The 21,069-nt window shown below is 39.9% G+C and overlaps 1 protein-coding gene and 2 long non-coding RNA genes across 5 annotated transcripts; 1 reads left to right on the forward strand and 2 right to left on the reverse strand.

The window, feature by feature from the left end:
- Window positions 1–1,670: 1,670 nt before the first annotated feature.
- LOC122076204 lies at window positions 1,671–4,831 on the forward strand. Its single transcript, XR_006139458.1, has 2 exons — window positions 1,671–1,724; window positions 4,536–4,831. It is a non-coding gene; the product is annotated as an uncharacterized LOC122076204 (long non-coding RNA).
- Window positions 4,832–10,022: 5,191 nt separating this feature from the next.
- LOC122075168 lies at window positions 10,023–13,773 on the reverse strand. The gene is made up of 3 exons (XM_042640097.1): window positions 13,632–13,773; window positions 12,638–13,506; window positions 10,023–10,410 (listed from the first exon to the last, which is right to left on the reverse strand). Exons 2-3 carry the CDS (start codon window positions 13,499–13,501, stop codon window positions 10,279–10,281), a joined length of 996 nt encoding a protein of 331 aa, XP_042496031.1. The 5' UTR covers window positions 13,502–13,506; window positions 13,632–13,773; the 3' UTR covers window positions 10,023–10,278.
- Window positions 13,774–18,206: 4,433 nt separating this feature from the next.
- On the reverse strand, window positions 18,207–20,438 carry LOC122075901. Of its 3 annotated transcripts, none has more exons than XR_006139377.1 (3): window positions 20,048–20,413; window positions 18,946–19,584; window positions 18,207–18,757 (listed from the first exon to the last, which is right to left on the reverse strand). It is a non-coding gene; the product is annotated as an uncharacterized LOC122075901 (long non-coding RNA). The 3 variants fall into 3 exon arrangements; XR_006139378.1 differs by having other exon boundaries at window positions 18,207–18,837; XR_006139376.1 differs by having other exon boundaries at window positions 18,207–19,584; window positions 20,048–20,438.
- Between the last annotated feature and the right edge of the window lie 631 nt (window positions 20,439–21,069).

Consider the following 21,069-nt stretch of genomic DNA (forward strand, 5'->3'; position numbering starts at 1 on the left):
AATGAAAATGGCATTTTTGGAAGATCGATTCTTCATGAAAAAGATAGATTGTAATTTTCCTAGTCCAGTGCATTTGATTTCGTCACATTCCGATACCGTATGAAGAAGTTACGGCATTTGTGGCAGTCGAGGGCAGTTTCGGCATTGAAGATGATTTTTTTAAAGGAAGTGTTCTACATGTAACAATACGACAAAAATACAATCTTTCCAACGGTTCTTATTTCATCGCATTCCGATTGCGTATGAGAAAGATACGTCATTGGAAATGTGTAGGGGCATTTTGGTCTTTTTACATGGATGATTCAGATGATTGAGTCTTCTGAAAAGTCGTAGAGCATCCAGTTACGATTCCAACGCACTTCGTTTCATATCGATCGGATATCGTATGAAAAAGTTATAAGCATTTCCGTAAAGTCGGTTCGAAAATCCAAACCGAAAATCCATCAGTTGCTCTCGGTGTTGGGTGGGTTTTCGGAATTTATTTTGAAATTCGAAGGGCTTTTGTGTAATTTAAAGATTTTGAAGGTCTGAGTTGCAAGGGGTCTTTAAGCACTGAAACATATGGAGGCAGGGGCTTGATTGTAATAAAGAGGAGTCAAGGGAAGTGAAATGAACGGCCAAGATTCGACCACGTATGTTTGATGCCCATCCAAAGGCTGCTGAGATTTTGGTGTGATATGGACGAGATAGATGCTTGCGCGTGGGATTTTATTGGTTAGATGCATAATTCTTGATGCACTGGCGCTACACTATATCAAGGTATGTTATTGTGTTTCGCGCGTGTACAGAAGGTATAAAAAGGATTCCGATCTTAATGATCTCATGAAATCTGATTAAAGCCATCATGGAAGATTCGGATCCAACGGTCAATATGCATTTTCACTTTTGTGAGTGGGAGACAAGCTCCCTTAAAATCCGGAAAAGCAACCAATCATAGATCGACAACACTTCTGACGATGTCAGCGCTTACGTCATGATGACGTCATCGAGATTCAAATCTAACGGTTTGGATCTGTTGTCCGTTGGTTTAATCGGACGGTTTGGATTATAAGATCTCTTATATGAGATCTACGGTCAGATTTCGCCCCTGTTGCGCGCGCCGCCGGTGTAGCCTACGCCACCCGTACGAAGATTCCATTTCAGGCTATCTCATTGCTCCAACTTCAAAAGGTCATATCTCCCTCATTTTAAGTCGGATTTGAGTGATTCAAGTTGGAGATTCTTCATCTCTCCGAGCTCTACACATCAGAGGGAAGAAATCAGGCAGAGGGCTTGCTGAGGTGGTCGGAAAAACGAGTTGAAGCTCGTGGAAGGCTAAAGGTTTGAATGAAAGACTTCCATCCTCTTGCACTTCATCCATAGCCACCATTAGAGGCTTAGGAAGCTGCTGGAAACCAAGGTAGCAAGTCATATTGGTTGTTGCCAAGAGAAAAGAAAAGAAAAGAGAAGAGAAGAGAAGAAGAGGGAAATAGAGAAGAAGTTGTTTCCTCTCTTTGTGTGTGTGTGAATGTGAATGTGAATGTGAATGCCATTGTTGCTCCATGAAAGTAAAGACAAGGAGAAAAGAAAGAAGAAGAACCTAGAATTTGGTTCTTGTGAGTTGCTTCAAGAAACCCAAGTGCCAACCGGGGTTGAAGCATTGGCGGCACCGAGACAACGTGGTTGTGGTCCGCATCAAGTGGAGATTGACATTATTGCATCTCCGACGGTTACTCCTTGCCAAGGTAACCTCAATTTTGCCAAATTTCCATTATTATAAATCATTGTAGGCAAGATGTTTGATAAAATGCCTAAGTGATAGTTGTAGTCTATTTGGGGGAAATTTGCATGTATGAGTGCTTCACTATAGGGCATTGTTATAAGCCCAATTTAATTGTATTATTTATTGTGTGCTTAGTGGGTGCTAAGCACCGGGAGTGGGTGCTCCCGTGTAGTGGGTGCTACATATTGTATCGGTACTACGAGTGCCATCTCAGCTTCGGCTTGAGAAAATTGGGTGTGGGTGCTCCCGACTGTGGGTGCAGTCAAAAGTAGTGTATTGAGTAGGTACGAAGCCTTTACAGGCACTACTCCGGGGATGTAGGCAAATTGCCGAACCTCGTAAAAACCCTGTGTTGTGGGTGCTTGTTGTTTGCATTTGATATTGAAGTGCGTGGAATGTGGAATGGGTGTGCATACTTGGAAGTGCCTATGAGAGGCTGAGTGTGCATACGACTGTGTGCAAACAGGGACAGCTATATCAGTTTTTTCTTGGTCAGACATCGGACAGGTTTTTAGGTATCAGAATTGAACTCACTGATTCACCCCCCCTCTCAGTGACTGCCGGGTTACAACAGGTATGTTATCGTATTTGAATGATAGGAACTTGATCCACTACACGTGGCGAAAGTGAAGTACATGTTAAGACTCCATTTTGCTCTAAAATACAGCAATGTTGGCTTGTTTGGCCAACTGGTAGGTGTCACTGGTAGGTGCGAGACCCACCAGTTTGACTCACCTATTGGGGTATTATGGACACCAATATGCCCGGCTTGGATGAGCATTTTTGTCTCAGCCTCCTTGTCTTAATGAGGTCTTGTATGCCATATGATGTTGGCTACCTCGCGCCGAAAATATGGTTTAATGCGATTCAGTCCATAAATGAACAAAACCAAACGGACCCTAGAAGATATTTACAACACTAGGGTATAAATAGCCTTATAACACTCTCTCCCTCATTTATGGTTTTTAGAAAAGTGGGTGAGAGGAGTAAAGATGAGGGAGAAAATAGGACGAAGGAGATAAAGAAGGGGAAAGAGGCTTACCCCTTGGATTCTGGAGCCACACGTCGCCTTTCCGTCACCGGAATAGTGTCCAGTGACTTGAGATCTTCATTTTGAGGTAACACCATGAACTTTGAGATTTGATGAAACCCTCTTTCTATATGTTTGAATCTAGAGGATAATGAAGCCATTGTATGATTTTCTTAAAGCATTTGAGGAGGGAAACAAAGATTTGGTGATTATTGAAGTGGCATTTGAATTTGGGAAGAGGATTCCAAGATTTGGGGTTTTTCCAAGTAAAGATATGATTTCTTCCCCCAAATCTTGTTGTTATCTTAGATCCATTATACAGTCAAGTAGATGAAACTTAGAATGTGTGGAAAATGATGTGGAAATCACCATATTGGGGTTTCAAGAGTTGGAATGGAAGAAATAAGGAAAATAGTAAAATCTAAGAGAACCGACAGGTAAGATCGACGGGTGCCTAACCCGCCAGTGTGACCCACTAGTCACACCTGTTCCCTTGGGTTCTATCGATGGGTAAGATCGGGGGGTGCCTGACCCACCGCTGTGACCTACCAGTCATTCCTACACCTCTAATTCTACCGACGGGTTCCGTTAGGAACCCACCAATCTAGCCAGACTGCATAGGCGGGTTCTCCTACCCACCTGTATGACCCACTTATAGACCAAATGAGCTCCGATTGAATTCAAACTCGTCGACAACCTTCTTTATGCTATTATGCTCGTCATGTTTATATCCTACGTCGATTATAATCCCGATTTGGATGCATTTCTAAAACCTTTATCTGTGCTAGGTTTCGAGAAACTCATCTTCTCACTCTGGATCTTAGCTGTACCGTGAGTGCTGATTATTCCACAAGAATAAGTAAGTGGGGAGAGGACATTGATTCTTAATTTTTGAAATGTTTTTGGCATCCTTTGCATTCATAGACTATATTGATATTTCGATTTTCATTCTCATGCATGTGATTGATGAATGAATGATGTATTTAGAACTAAACATGTTATATCTTAATTTCTATATGCATTGTTATATGTTGAAATCTTGAGAATGGATTTATAATATGATATTATGATGCCGATTTACCAAACGTGTGTGGGATTTCTAGATTAGATCCTATAGTCGGCTTGAAAACAAATGTATTGGTTCACTGTGGAATGGTACATGAAAGAACTATGTAGTTGTACTATCCCATGTAGGAACATGTGGTTAGGATTTCATATTCCCTCGTGCTACGACCCTTCCCAACAAGGGTTTACGTGTTGGGTTATCACTAGAGAGAAGCATCGATCACGGATCACCGTGGTGGTTAGAAGTACGCCTGGTTGATCATTAGGATAGTTGAAAACCTTGGTGATATATTCAATGGGCTAATCATATTGCTTTTAATTTCTACTGTGGTTCGACCATGATTTACTTTTCTGCTATGGCTCGGCCAAGATTTACATTTCTATTGTGGTTCGACCATGATTTAATTTTTCAAGTACTCACGGTGGGCCTTCTTCGACAACCCTATGGGCGTATCGTGGGTTGGAGAACGAGTCTTGAACCTAGGGCATACACGCACTGTGGTTATGAGTAGCATGTTACCTATGACCTAAAATGATTTGTTTAGGTGGAATAGGACTAAAGTGAATCTCATGCATATAGGATCATTTGTTTACTATTACTTGTGTGCGTCTTTCTTTCTATTTACTGAGCTAGTGAGCTCACCCCTCATGAACACACATTTTTAAATGATTTTGCAGGATACTCTGTAGAGGAACCCATGTCTGGTCCCACTGACGAAACCCCAGGGGGGGATTAGTGGGTCTCTGAAGAATTCGATCAAGGTGACGGCTACCCGTGTGAGGGTTGTGTTGCAGGGCAACAGTGACAGATTCCATCTACTGTACTCCTTTGATTCTTTAGGTATATGTCCCTTTTGTACTATCGATATATAAATTACTATTTCTTGTGTAAATATCATGCTTACAAGCCCACATGTAAATACTTTATGTATAACAATTTAGGTATCAAGAGTATATGGGGAATTACAGGTAACTATTTATGACAAGACTTCCACTGAACTAAAATATTATAATTCATGATTGCTTGTGGCTTGTTGTGCTATGGTGACTGTGTCTAATGATCCTGGTGGTTTTGGGGTTACCTAGATGGAACCTGGTCACCGGTCCATCTCTTTGTGAACGGGGTGTGACATGTCAAGATCATGGTTTTAGTGCACAGTATCAGAATGGATATGATCATTCAAAATCGATACAATACCAATATGGATCGGCCATATCGGTCAAGTTTACCCTTGGTTTTTTTCTAAAAACCTAGATTTTTCAACTATTTTACCCTTGATCCATACCGTTTCATCTATGCAGTGTCAACTGTCAACATGGTATTATAATCGGTGACTAGAGATACTAATAGCTCAATCCATAGCCAAGAAACATGATTTTATCAACCATGTATCTAACTTGGTAATTTGGAGATTCTTGGACTCATCGACTCATAACATAATAATGAACTACTTGTATTTTGCATCAATATACATTTATAATAGAAGAGAGAATAAATATATAATATGTTGGAATTGTGTTCATAAGTACATTTTAAATAATTTAATTGTGATTAATTTGCATGAGAGGTGCTTATCGTTGCAGTTCAACATTATGAATTTTGATGTATCAACGATTGATGTCTCTTTGACTGATCTATTAAAGCAATGGATTCATTATGTTTACTTGTGAATGAAGAGATGCACAACATAGAATTCACATCCTATAATGGAGAATATCAAAATGAGTATATCAGAGATTACTGGCTACTATGATTCGAATACAAATCAATTCTCAAGCTCCGTTGTTGCCCGCTACATTTATATAGGTCTGAGGTTGTATGTCTTTATATGATTGAACAAAATTCGGATCTAATAGCATGTTTTGTAAATAGCTTACAATTTTTTTTTTTTGAAAATATTAATTCTTTTTTATACATCATTGAAATAACCTCAATGTATTAATATTTTTTTTTTATACATCATTGAAATAACCTCAATTATGGATAGAATTTGGCATTCTATTCATATGGTTGTCACATTGTATACTTTCAAAAATGGATAACCCAAGGGGGTAGCACAGTTGGTGAGCAACGAACTTGGTACAAGCCATAAACTTAGACGTCTTCAGTTCGATTCCCACTAGGCACACCTTGGTCCACTCACACGGGGGTGTTTAGTGCTCTTTACTGCTTTCAGTGAAAGTTGAATAGTTCTCATTCAACCCCGGTATGACCCGGTTGGTGAGCAACTAACTTGGTTCGAGCCATAAACTCGGACATCCTAAGTTGTTCTGCACTGCTTTCAGTGAAAGTTGAATAGTTCTCATTTAACCCCGGTATGACCTGATTGGTGAGCAACGAATTTGGTACGAGCCATAAACTCGGACATCCTAAGTTGCTCTTCACTGCTTTCAATAAAAGTTGAATAATTCTCATTCAACTTCGGTATGACCCAGTTCATGCGGTTGTGGGGTCAATATGGGCCCGCAGGACTAGTTAGGTCAAAGGCCTGGATATCCATCATTAGCAAAAAAAGAAAAAAAAAACTCTCAATAATGGATATTCTATACATGCCTGTGAATACATCTGTGGGTTGCCCAGATAATTAGGGCGAATTGGGGATTGTGTGGATAGGTGCATGGTTACAGGTTTGATTCCCCAACTATGCATCTATGATTTAAGTGGAGACCGTGAAAGTGAAAACTTCATTATTATAAATCTACTTCTTTGGAGCATAGATTTTTTGCCAATTTTTGAGAATTGAAGCTCAGAGGAAGCTTCGTTTGAGGTGGCTACGAAAGAAATTATAGCCATGAGGGTGTTTGATAATATGCTTAAGCATTTTGAAATGAAGAACACATTTTAATTACCAAGATGTGTATCCAAACCGTGTTTGAATTCTCAACCAAGAATACATTCTTACATTTTAAGGATAGACGTTTAATTTCGGTTTGCTTGGGTTGGCTTTGAAAGCAATATTGTTGTTGTATTATTAGTCTTTAACGCATTAAAAAGAAAAAGACAATGATAGAAGTTTTCCTCCTCTTTTGTGGTAAAAAGGAGGGACGATTAAGATCGTCTCCACATTGCTTGTGTGCAGAGTGAGCTTATGACTTACAAGCAGGCACCAACCCCTTTCATTTAAGTAGACACGTTTTAAAAACGTGCAGGCCTCAGACCAAAGCAAACAATATCACATGAACACAACGCTCTTCTTAGGCCTTAAGATGGGTAAAAACTAGCCTCAAGAGTGACTATAGTAGTCCCACATCCTAAGCAAAGGGCCAACCCCTTCCATCTATAGGCACCCTGAAACAAGATCCCTCAACAAGGGGCCGTCCGTTATGGTAAAAATCAAGAGGAGTCGACTAAGATAGACTCACATAATTTGTATGTCAAGAGAGTTGTGGCTTATAAGTAAGACTAACCCCTTCCATGTAGACGCGTTTTAAAACTATATGGGCCTTAGCCCTAAGCAAACAATATTACATGGATGCAACACACCTCTCGGACTTTAACATTGGTGTCCTCTGTGGGACCCTTGCTCAGGCTTGTAAAGCTAGCAACACTCCTTGACAGAGGGGCCTCTGTCATGGTTAGGCCGAGAATATTTCTTATGAGGGAATATGACTCCTACACATACATCAAGGCCAACAAAAGCACATGAGAAAACATCATCATAGGAGAGGGCCGATCATTTCTTCCATGTTTTGGGTGTAGGGGTCACACTCCCCTTCCCTTTTTTTTTTTTTTTTTTTAACCTATATTGATTGAATAAGTTGTGGGGGTTGGTAAAGTGCTCTAACCACTTGGGAGGTCCAATTAATTAGGATGCCCAAGCCATTCGACAGGACAGTAGGTAGTTAGTTTCATGCATAAATATAACGGGAATAGGCTCAGGACTCAGAACCAGTGTGGGACAGCCGGACAGTAATGAATGTCCACTTCTTTTTTTTTGGTACAAATGAATGCCCACTTCTGCTGCCATAAGAATTATCGACTGTGGAATTCATGGTGACGGAGACTACATGGACAAGACTGTTCAGGGGATTCAAATCTGGCTAAGCTACAAAAGGATGTCTCATAACACTTCACATCCTCTTTAGGGAGCGATAACGTATGGTGAAGATTAGACAATTGAGAACATCTAAACATGTGTATCAAGGGGTTCCAATCACTCGATACTCACTACATCTAGCTATAGATATTTTTCTCACATAGTCACATGAGAGAGAACTCGTGCTGGACCGTATCACGTTCCTACTAATATCTCTTCATTGAACCACAGGAAATCAATACCAACACCCCAATGAGTAGATATTCAACATTAATTAATAACATAAGGAAACTCCCAAAATAAAATAAAAAGATATTTTGGTCAGACCAAATGGTGGGAGGTGTTTTAGTGATTTAAATGGAAACGGAATCAGTCTTTCTTTTTGGTTAGAAACTAAGAAACTTATTCATTTTAAACATGGTGAACTCAATAGATGTCGAGATCATGTTTTAGTGTACAGTTTCAACATGGATAAAATCATTTTTAAAATCGATACAACACTAATACGGTTTGGCTATATCGAACAAGTTTACCCTTGGTTTTTCTGAAAACCTAGATTTTTCAAATATTTTATTCTTGGTCCATACCATTTCATCTATACAGTGTCAACTATCAACATGATATCGGTGACTAGAGATACCATTTGCTCAAACCATATCCGAGATACATGATTTTGTCTGACTTGGTAATTGGAGATTCTTGGATTCATTGGCTCGTAACATAATGATGAAGTACTTGTATTTTGCATCAATATACATTTATAATAGAAGAAAAAATAAATATATAATATGTTGGAATTGAGTTCATAAATTCATTTTAAATAATTTAATTTTGATTAATTTGGTGCTTACCTTTGTAGTTGGACATTATGAATTTTGGTATACTAACCGTTGCTGCCTCTCTAACTATATATTAAGGCAATGGATTCACAATATTTACCTGTGAATGAAAGAGACACTCAATAAGAAATTTACTTCCCATAGAATTCTAAGAGAGAAAATGTTCATGATTGGATGAAATTCTTGTACCAGTGGCATGAATGGTAAACAATGTGTAAAATATTGTAAATAGTATTAGTATTCATAATTATTTTTTAAATATTTAGAAAATGCTTTAGTGTCCAAATAATGGTTCAAATTCTCTTTATAAGACTTTTTTTTTTTCTTTTAATAATAACAAAAAAGGATACTCCATGGTAGTGATCATAGTTCCTAGGCTAAAGTCCCCACACGGCAAGTAGCGCAAAGCTGGAAAACTTTATTACAATAAATCTACTTCTTTGGGAGCAAAGTGTTATATCTATTCTTAGTGTCTTTGTATGCAAATATCGTTAATTGAGAATTAAAGATATTACTAATTAAGGATATTTAAGTAGATTACCAATGGGATCTTATCAGTTAGAGCAAAGCAGGATTTTAGCAGCACATAGCTTTATACATATGAGATTAGATGGAGGGAAGGAATCACATGCACTAGTATTCTCCTTCTCTCCCTCCAATGATTTTAGAGTTTTCTCCTCCTAAAATCGCTAGGCCTCTTTCTCTTTTTATTCTGAGTTTCGAGTTAGGATTTTAAAACCTAATCATATGGAGAAGACACTCTTCTCCCTCATTGCACAAGGAGTTTCTACAAAGATGCACTAAAAACCTACTATTGCTGAATTGATAAAAAATGGTATTCCTTAGGAGGTATTACGCTTGTGATACATAAGTAACTCTCTTCCCTTCCATGTAATGAATTCAATATTCTAACCTTACATGAGACTTGATCTTAATTTTATCTTAATTTGAAAATTTTTAAAAGGGCATAACCAATCAACATAATTGTCATCTAGAATTTTTTTTCATTCCTTCAGTTGTGCCACCTTTTCCTGCATATAACAATATTGAGAGCTAGTCTGTGATTAACATTTAAATCAAAAAAAGTTTCGAAATACTTCTTTCCAAAGATTCTATCGTAAATAGTATTGGATGATAGAATGTTGTTGATAAGTTAACCGGAAACATTAACGAGAAAAGGTTCAAGAAGTTTAACTTCACCTATACTTTAAAGCGTAGCTTTAAGTCCAAAAAACGACGACAATGAGGCTCTGACTGTTTCCACATGCCAATCAAAGGAGAATCACACAAAAGCTAAAATGACAATTTTTGAGAATTGAAGCGCAGAGGAGGCTTTGTTTGAGGTCGCTAAGAAAGAAATTTTAGAAAACATCCATAGATCTCACCAAATAAGTCATTTAACAACCCCATACAAATTAAATATAAAAAAAAAACAGAAGCTACTATCACCAAACACTTAGTTACATATGAGAAATCAGTCATAAATATATTCTGCAACTGACCTTGTAGAACTCTTTTTATCTTATCTATATAACACAACAGTTTTCATCTCAAACTCATGACGGGCCAAGGAGTCATCCCAGCAGCTGGCAGTGAAGGTCGTACGATCGGAACACGACGAACAACTGAGAACGCTTCATTAAGACGAGCAGCACGGACCATGAACTGAGATACCTTCTGCAGATTTAAAAACCATCAGAAAAGGAGCACAAAAGCATAAACAATTCATCCACCTATTGCACAGATTCTTTAACCAAGAGCACAGAAGCAGAAATGATAAATTGACATCGAGATCATAAATATTCTTACATATTACTAATGCTCGGAGCAAGAGGAAGCAGAAGCCACAGAAAAATAGTAAAACCAAGGAAGATATGGGTCCAGAAGATAGAAAGGCCACTTAAAAAAAGAATTTAAAGTATATATTTAACACATCATCACATGCCCCTTCCAATTAATTTACATAGTATTGTGCAGTAACAAGCCAACAGAAACCAATGTCCTTTTATGCCATAAGTGATGCTTGGATGTATACATTGAGCTTCCATCTGTCCAAGCTTTGTTTTACCTCCCTCACCTGCACCCACTCCAGTCCCCCTCCCCTCTTCTATTTCTGCCACTAATGGGTAAATGAAAGAGGGAAAACAAACCCTTTGAAATTTTTTTTTTTCCCTGCTTTAAGACAATAAATTAGGCAAAAAGGCTTCCTAGAACAACAGGTCTTAGATGGAATCTCTAGTCTAGGGCATCAATTTTTTCCACATGAAAGAGTGATGTGGCAATATCAACCATATGAATATCTAGGAAATTGTAAGGATTTGCCACGTGTACAATTAAAGGCTCATATCCAATCACATGACCTCCCATGTATGTCCATGCATCCCTTAGAAGCCTGTGCAACTCTTGCTAGTCCTGGATTTTTCAATTTTGCCTCTCGGCAAATTCCATTTGGTAGGAAACTTGGCATGTGAACAGGGGATCTTGAGATCTAAATGTTCAAAAAATTAGGCCCATCGAATTTGCCACGTTGTTGATATTTGTGATGGTCTAGAGATACCTCCTAGACTTGCTATAGTAGAAAAACCAAGTTTTCCAAAAAGGTGGGTGATGTGACAATTTCACATACAGATATCTAGGAAATGGTGTAGATTGGCCCCATGTTAAATTTCAGACTCAAGAGTCAATTAAATGCCCTCCCACATATTAGTGTATTCCCTTGCATTTTCAACCATCCATTTCTTTGTTTAAAAAGATCAATTTTCTTTACTAGATTTCCAAAGCTCTATTTCGCCACTAGGCCAAATTCATTTTCGCTGAAACCTGACATGTGAGCAGGGAACTTGGGGTCTACATCTCCACGAAATTTCAGCTCTATCTAGTCTACCATGTGGCTGATATTAGTGCCAGTCTAGTGATACCCTTTCGACTTGCCAAACTAAAAAAACTTCTCTCCTCTTGCAATTACACGACTACATTGAAAGTATGACTGTTGAACATATACTACCACAAAGAATAACTCTTACACCACGGTAAGGTCATAATGCATAGCAAAGAATAACTCTTACACAGTTACCCTACTGCAAAGGATAACTCTTCCAAAAATTTCAAATCTTGGCCAGGATATAAACTAAGAACAAAGAATCTTTTATAACCTCTATCATACTCTTTAATGAAGCTGTCACAATATTTGAACAGAGTGCCATATGTTCTAAATATTTAAGAATCCTTCTTTTTCAGTTGGTTATAGAATTGTTGGTACTGCTCGGGAATCCACATACTATCAACCCAAACATAAATAGGTACATGAATAAATTCATTGGGGTTTCAAATTATCACCACACCAACCTACCAAGCACCAGCAACAAACCACCAAATGGATTGAACTCATACTATTGGAAATCTAGGCAGTAAGACTTCCCCACTACGCATTAAAAAACAAATTTAACACCAAAAAAAAAAGAGAAAGACTACAAGTTCACATACAATAGTACATAACAAACCACAGAGAAATATCAAGTACTTATAGATTTATTCACAAGAGCACTGTAAATCAATCAGTAAGAGTACATCAATTTGAACATGGAAAAAGTTACTCATCTCAAACTCAAACAGGCCCCAGAAGACTCATATGAATTGGCTCAGAATCAAACAGGAAAACAGAACACAAAACATCTCAAACAAAAGCCAGCATTGGCATTGTTAAGAATCAACAGCAAAGCAAGTTACAACTAACCAAGCAAATTATCAAAATATAAATAAATAATAAGCAATAATCAAAACTCTCTAGAGATGGAGAAGAGGATAGGAATGATCAAACATAACCAACTAAACCATAATTTACCAAATCCCTTTTCATGAAACAAAAAATAAGGATGAAAAGCATATAAATTTGGGAAGAACTGACCTTATCATCCACAGTGATCTTAAGAGGAATGGCCTGAGTCTTTCTCTTCATTTTGTACAATCTCCTGCCTAGAATAACAACACCCATCATAGCGGCAGCGATGGACAAAGACCAAACAGGGGTAACCCTGAAAACACAGAATTTCAGAAGCTCAAAAGGAACCTTCCACCATACAATCTTCTTCTTCCCTTCTTCTCCTCCTTTCACCACATCGCGAGATACTGCTCCCATCCCTTCGGTAACTTCACCTCTCTCTACTGCAACCTCCCTCGTAACACCTGAATCCGAGTCATTTAATCCCTCTGCTTTAATTTCTTGCTCGTAATCGAAAGAGACCAAGCCAGAGTCTCCCTCAGAGTTCTCAACCTTAACAGGGGAAGATCCATCTCCGCCAGAATCAGACCAAAACTCGCCACAATCCATACTTTTAGGTTCAATTCCTTTACTTTCCCCATATTCTTCAAAAGCCACTTCATCTCTTGCATCATCTCCACAACCCAAATCGCTTTTCTGGGAAACCGATCGTTCACTGCTCGAGTCAGACCAAAATTCTCCCAAATTCTTACGCCCAAGAGCGATTCCTTCCAAACCCACTTCTCTTTTGGCATCATCTCCAATCCTGGGTTCCAAACTCGGATCAACCCAACTGGGATTATCAGAATCGACAGAACCCTCTTCGCAAAGGTCACGTTCAGAGACCCTTTTATCGAATCTCTTCTCTGAATCGATAGAAAAGTAATCAGGCCTAATAAAGCCTTCAGAGTCGTCTTCCATTTCCACCAAATCTCTTGAATTATCAATGGAAACGGGCGATTGGACGAGACTCAGCAACTCCCAGTCTTGAAACTCCCCAACTTCTTCCATGGCAACTTGATCAAACAACAGCGAAACCGTTCACTTCAGGAACCAGAACAAAAAAAAAAAAAAAAAAAAAGGATCTTTCAAACAACAAAGAAAGGATCACAGAGAAATGGGTCGTTGAGGATTTTCTGACCTATTTCTTCTATCAAAGGAAACAGATATACTTTCTTCTGAGGAAGAGAGAGAAAGAACCAGAGAGGTGGACGTTAGCGTGTCAAGTAATCACTTCATAGTATAGTATACGAGAAGGAGTATCTATCTCATCTTCTCTCGATATTTTGAAACGTATTGGAAAGGAAACTGACATCAATTGAATATGACGGATTCTTTTCCAACCAAACAAGAAACGAACGGGTCAGATGGATTGAGCTCCTCTACTGCGTTGTTTTTTGGCGGAGCCTGGCGGAGCCTGCCTATGATTTTGACACGTGGCTATCGCCACATGTATGGTGGATAATACAAGATGAGAGGAACTGGTCTAAATTTTGGTTTTGAAAACTTAACCAGGCCGGTTGATCAAAACGGTAGAAAAAACCTAAATCCTTCGCCCCTTCTTCTTTTTCTCCTTCTTTCCCTCTCCTGGTCGTACGAAAGCAAGCCCTCTCCCTCTGTGTCCTCTCTTCTGCTCGGAGGAAGCAAATCAGCACAATGTAAGAGATGAATCTGCATGTACATAGGGAATGTAATTTTTGTGTGTTTTGCATTGGATTTGTTCATGAATGGTTTTTGTAAAGCCTTAATGTTTTGGATTTGAACTCGTTTGCTGTTCTTAATTCATCTACCATCTTAAAGTTTTATCTTCAGGGATCGAAGCAATTGGGTTGTTAGGGGTAGTGGAAGTAATAAAGAATGCAGGTAATTTGCATTGCTTTAACATCACTTTAAAATGGGGGTCTTTGAATGTGAAAGTTTTGGGTAACTGAAAAGAGGAAACTGGGTTTCAAAAACTCTTATTCCTAAGAAATCACGGGCTGTCTTTCTTAAAAACCTGCAACCTGTTAGACTATGAGGGAATTGTCTAACTTAAACTACCAAAAGCAGAGAGAGAGAGAGAGAGAGAGAGAGAGAGGAGAAGGGGAAGGGGTGTTGGTTTAACTCTCCTAAAGCTTATATGAATCTTGTTGAGGATGTGTGTCAGGTGGACTGGCAGGTGTTAATCACCTTCCTTCCAAAAGAACATGTTCATGGGACAGGAGGAGGGGGAAGAAGAAGAAACAGAGGTGGCCTGCTGATTTGAAATATCAAAGGCATCGAATTCTTGGGGACAGGAGGATGGTATAGGGAGATTGGGTTGCAGAAGTAGATTATTTGAGCCATCAATATGGTCCCAAACAGTGCTACCTGGACCCCAACCAGCTGGAATAGCAGTGAGCCAAGCCTCCTCCATCACTTCCCTCCATGGACATTCCGGGGACCCAGAAACGCCCCCTGTCACAGAAGCCGCAGGTGTAAGCACAGGTTCTTTAGTAATACCCGTGACCTCACTCAACCCCAATCCGGAAGGAGAACTACCCTCAAAATTGGGCTTATCCGGATCGTCTAGAGGTGTTGGCAAGATCTCCATAGCCTGAGCGTTCAAATTTAGGCCTTCCGGACATTTCTGCGGCTGGAACCGGCTTGGTTGGCGATTGTCTAGACGGGTAGGAGGGGATGAAGGGGATGAAGGGGATGAACCAGGAGCTGTTGCAGCTGCTCTCTCTGTACTGTCCTTGCCTAGAAAGAGTTCGGGGAAGTTGAGACGAGCATTCTCTCCTCTCAGCCTAAAGGCCTCGGCAATCATAGGCCAAGGCGGCGTCTTCTGCGGTGTTAAAGGACGCAGCAGAGGAGCTTGTCCGGGGTTGCTTCCTCCAAGCAGAAGAGAGGACACAGAGGGAGAGGGCTTACTTTCGTACGACCAGAAGAGGGAAAGGGGGAGAAGAAAGAACAAGAGGTGAAGGATTTAGGTTTTTTCTACCTTTATGGTCGATCCGGCCAGATCGAGTTTTCAAAACCAAAATTTAAACCGTTTCCTCTCATCTTATATTATCCACCATACACGTGGTCAACACCACGTGTCACAATCATAAGTACCCTCTGCCAGGCTCTGCCAAAAAAGGATGCAGCAGAGGAGCTCGATCCGTCAGTTTATTGCTTCAAAACCAAGCCATCTCTGAACCGAGAGTGCGTTGCACAATCAAGTATTTCGAGTTTTGGGGAATCCTTCTTCGGCAATTGCAACCTTGGATCCTTTTGGATTTCTAGTTTCCAGTTATTCGTTGGATTATTAAGTCCAGCACATGGTTTAGATTTTTTTTTTTTTTTCTGGCCCATGGTATAAGGATACACAATGGGGGTTGGAATTGGTCAAGATCGTTATTGATCCATTTTTGATCTTGATCTGGATCAGCGATTCAACCTGGATTGAAAAGAAATATCTTTATGATCAGTATAAAAAACAAATTTTAATCGTTTTATTTTTCATTTATCGATCCAATGATATTGTATCAATCAAAAATCAAAATTGATGAAGGCCAATATTGATTGATTAATTCAAGTCAACCTCATTTAATTCCTCAAACTATGGTCCAACCCATTGAAAAATAGGTCTTTTTATGAGCAGCTACTTTGAAAGAAATTTTTTTGCAAGTCTAGTTTCTCACAAACTAGTAGACGGGAGTCAGAGGACATCATTTGGATTATTCACAAGTCTCAATTGCCTGCCGTAGATTAAAATTCCTTTTTTCAAGGCGTGTTGAGAGATTCAGATTTCTCGCCACTCTTTTATTTTTAAGTTTTTTTTCTTTTGCCACTCTTTTATTTTTAAGTTTTTTTTCTTTTGAAAAATTTACATTCACCCCCTCTTGCCTTTGTCCTTGTTACATTCATATGTTTCGATTATTATATTTAGAGAAAATTGCATTGCCACCCCCTGAACTTCGGTCGTTATTCAACGCCACCCCCTGGACTTTTCGAAACATCAATGCCACCCCCTAAAAATTCAAAAAATTTCAAATCGGTCCCTGCCGTTAGCCGACCGTGAGAAATGAATGAAAACCGGTTAGTTTTTTTCTAATATACCCAAAATACCCCCACCTATTGTGAGAGGACAATATTGCCCTCTCATTTATTTCTATCTCCTAAACCCATACCCATCTCACATCTCTCATCTCTCATCTCTCCTCTCTCCTCACTCCTCTCACTCACTCGGCCGAACAAGAAGAAGAAGAAGACGAAGACCCACCTGCAACTCGATTCTCCCCTCCTCCAGCGTGCGATTCTCCCCTCGCCGAAAATGAAAATTTCTTAGCTTTGCTCAACGCCGTCGACAATGGCGAATCTGGTTCGGAATCCAGTAACAGATCGTCCGTCACAGAAGATAAGGTCGATATCTGCGATTGGTAATCGGCGACAGACTCATTATCATCATCATCGCCTTCAGTGTTTTCCACCAATTGCACATACCAAGATACCCAATCTTGTGTAGCCGGAAACTGTAGGACGTCGTGGGTTATGGAGCTTCTCCAAGGCGGCACACCACCATTAGCCCTCAAGAATGTACTCTCCGATGACCTGAGCTTCACCTGATTCCCATTCCTTTGGGGTTCCCACTCCACCGAAGAGTACTCACATTTGGTGGAAGGAAGCGACTGGGTGACTCGCTTCCCTGCTACACCCAGAAGGAAGGGAGCATCGGAGGCGGTGAGGTAACGGCCGTGACTGCTCTTGAATCGCAACAAATGGTTCTTCCCTTCCACGAACTCCACCGTCCACCTCGTTTTCCTTGAGGAAAAGTTGCGGCTTTGTCGAACAGTTTCTCCGTCGTCTTCGGCGAAGAGGTACTTGTCTAGGTGGCTTTTGAGCCTAACAGACTTGCCTTTCTCGAAAAATTCCATCTTTCTATATAAAATGAATGTCGATTCTTGAATTCCCAACTGGGATTTCTTTGAAGATTGGAAATGAAGTGAATATGAACCTAAGATGAAGAGACAGGTTTCTATTTCTCTCACTTCCTAGAAGAAGGGGAGGTGGTGGTCACTAGCAGCTCCTACAAAGAATTGCACCCCGGAGGAGGGGAGAATCGCACGCCGGAGGAGGGGAGAATCGAGTTGCAGGTGGGTCTTCATCTTCTTCTTCTTCTTGTCCGGCCGAGTGAGTGAGAGGAGAGATGAGAGATGAGAGATGAGAGATGAGAGATGAGGGCAATATTGTCCTCTCACAATAGGTGGGGGTATTTTGGGTATATTAGAAAAAAACTAACCGGTTTTCATTCATTTCTCACGGTCGGCTAACGGCAGGGACCGATTTGAAATTTTTTGAATTTTTAGGGGGTGGCATTGACGTTTCGAAAAGTCCAGGGGGTGGCGTTGAATAACGACCGAAGTTCAGGGGTGGCAATGCAATTTTCTCTAATAAATAATATTATTTTAAAATCAGATCCAACGTAATCGGTCCATGGTCAATACTCTCGAAAAACATGCTCTCTTAGGACAAGGACAAGGACAAGACAATAAATCAATAATAAATGCCAGGTGATCTCGACTTCTGAAACCTGACAATAGTACGCTGAATGATAATAAAGGATTTCCTTCCTGACATGCAACTTTAGGGATCACCTGTCAATCTTTTCTTGGAAAACAAATCTCCTTTAAAGGCTCTGTGTAGATGGAAATTAATTATGATCTGACGTTTCTTCACCAACACATTGTCAGTTATTCTATCATTCATTAAATTCTCCTCTGAAGGCTTTGTGTAAATAGAAATTAATTATGATCTGACGTTTTTTTACCGACACATTGTCAGTTATTCTAACAAGAAACTTCAATACAACTGTTCCGAAAAGATAGCATCAATTCAAATTAAACATCCTGCAGAAAATAAAAGAACTCTAGCAAGAAACTTCAAGGCGACCGTCTGCCTGTGCCTGTCCTTCAACAGTCTTCCAAAAGTGCCTTAATAGTCTCAGCTATACAGCCTAGCAAGTAGAAACAATGCACCTCCACATATACATAGACATAGACATAGACATAGACATACATAAAAATCCATACAAATACATAAATCATCACCCCGGTTAACTTTCCATAATTCATTGAATAAACATACACCTTCTTAGGAACACATGAAAACATTCTCATTCATAAAACCATCAAAATCTTCATTGAAAACATTGGGACAAGCTGCCGGCTGTGCAAACATATGGATGAGACAGATGTTATATGTTCATGTAGGTGATTGTACAAGCAGATCCAATCACCCCCTTCACATTCAGCATGGTCATCACTAGAAAAGAAAAAAATCCAAAAACCCGCTAAGAAAGTTTCTACAATATTGTGATGTGCCTCAACGGCTCAACCCACCTCCTGAATCCATTTTAACCCAAAAATGTAATTAATGTCTAATATCCCTAGACTAGGCATTTCCCCTTTGTACACTATCCAATAACTCAACCTTGAGTTTAGGAAACTCACCTGTAGAGTATTTCAAAACTATTCCATCGTATGGGTGCCAATCTAGCGTGAGCTACTTTCGTTCAGGTATCTTCTCGAGTCTCTCCATCATGTCTTCCTTTAGATGATGGCAAGTCAATCGCAATCTAATTGAGATTAGGTGGGAATTCGCTTGGTTGAGGTAGCTTCCCGACCTATGGCCTGAAAATGGATGGAGAATTATCTCACATTCATCTTGTTTACAGCACTTCTTCTGAATGCGCTGTTGTTTTTTATCCTTACCCATACCCAATCCCGACTCCACCCATACCCATTATCATACACTGAATTTCTTCATTCTCATCTAAAACAACATTCTTATTCTCGCACCCATTCTTCCCCACCACGACTTTTGGGGTGTATTTCTTCTTCATCAATCAGCTAGAGTTCTATGTGGAATGAGTCAGACTTCTCTCTTCGCTTCTCAGAGATGATTAGTTTGATCCATTAGAAGGGAGCCTAGTTTATGTACTTAAAGTATGGATCATACTCTCACAGCCATTTTTTCTCCTTTCTAGTTGGTTGGAGAACATCACAAGCTTCCTTGCTCCTTAAGCGTTTAACGAAGCCCAGTAACTCTTCTTCCGATCTCTTTCTCACTGTATCGCTCCTTTACAAAATCTGTCGTGTATAATGCATACTGGATAGTTAGTAAATCAATGTATTTTAGGCATAGAAATCAATTTTTTAAAATGTTGACTCATCATTAAAAGAAAAAAAAAATCATACGGCCATACCATCTCTAACTTGGAAACCCTGTTGGAAAGACCATAGGGAAGAAAGGAGAGCATAAAGTTCAGCAAGGAATTTTTTAGGGTGGATTCTTCAACTTCATGTTCGTTCACAATGAAGAGGGGTAGGCCGGATGGCGGTGGTTGCAGATTAAAGAGGTCTGGGAAAGGGCACGGTCGGCAGGTGAGGAGGGGATTTGCAGGATTCAAGCGCTAGTGGTTGGAGGAAGCTCTGAAGAGATGGTATCATGGGCTAAATGGGTCTTAGGATGTAGAGGGAGGAGGGCGGAGGACGGAGGGCGGAGGGCCGAAGAACATGGTAAAATCCACAACGAAGAAATTCCAAATGTTACCTGGAGAATAATCTGAATCCGCTGCGGTCCCACTCTCACCGTTGGGCACTGCTGGCTGCAAAAGGCTTAACATTCTCGCCTGTACAGGCAGAGAGTTTGGATTCCATTTCGATTTATCCGAATCCAGTGAAAGCCTTGGGAGATCTTCGTGGAGGTCAGAGACCGAAGAAGAAGAAAAGAAGAAGAGAAAGAAGAAACGCTTGGGAGATCCACAGAGAAGAAGGAAGGCTTGGGAGATCCACAGAGGGCTTCTCAGTAAACGGGGTCGAAGGAGAGAAAGGTAAGATAAGGTTTCGACTTACTGTAGAACCAGACGAAAAAGAAACGAGGGAATGGAGGTCGAAGAAGACGAAGAAGCAGTGAGCACTTGAGCCGACTTTAAATAGCTGTAAAATCAGGAATCTGGGTCATTAACCTTTTTGCCATTTTTACCCCCTCTATTATAAAATCCGAATAATTAGGATATTGAATTAATCAACTAGATTCCGATTCGTGATATGCCATTTTGAGATTGGCCTAAGGTCTCAACCGGTTCGTTTCTGACCATTTGGTTCAGATTCACTTCGGTCTGAGAATGTCAACTTGGGAATGAGAATAGTAATGTTACATGCGGATTCACACTTTTGAAATCATGATCAAACCATTTTAATCCGGTTTTACATAGTCTCTCCGATGACTCAATTGGTGAGGTTTTACATAGTCTCTCCGATGACTCAATTGGTGAGATTTAGAATCGGTGATCAAATTGGTCACTATTGATTGTGATTTGGATCGGATTGGAATCAATCAGACCATTTCAAATGTCAGGAATTGGGATCAATCCAAATCCATCGATTTGACCAATAATTTAAAACTCAGAATCATAAATCGTATCAGCCCTGCCAATTTTAACCTGGATTTGATTGAAATTTGCCCGAATCAGGCCCAGCATCTAGTCCCATGGTAAAGTGGAGAGTGGTGTACAACGTTTTTCTGACAAGTGCGAAATTCTTCGGTTCTTTCAAGTGGTTATATGCATTAGT

Source organism: Macadamia integrifolia, chromosome 4 (genome assembly GCF_013358625.1).
Source record: "Macadamia integrifolia cultivar HAES 741 chromosome 4, SCU_Mint_v3, whole genome shotgun sequence".
NCBI lineage: Eukaryota > Viridiplantae > Streptophyta > Magnoliopsida > Proteales > Proteaceae > Macadamia > Macadamia integrifolia.

Excerpts from the sequence above, each read along its gene's own strand:
- LOC122075168 (XM_042640097.1), bottom strand. The coding sequence starts at position 13,501 with ATGGAAGAAGTTGGGGAGTTTCAAGACTGGGAGTTGCTGAGTCTCGTC. Across the intron at positions 10,411-12,637 it reads AGATCACTGTGGATGATAAG|AAGGTATCTCAGTTCATGGT; the intron begins GTCAGTTCTTCC and ends TTAAATCTGCAG.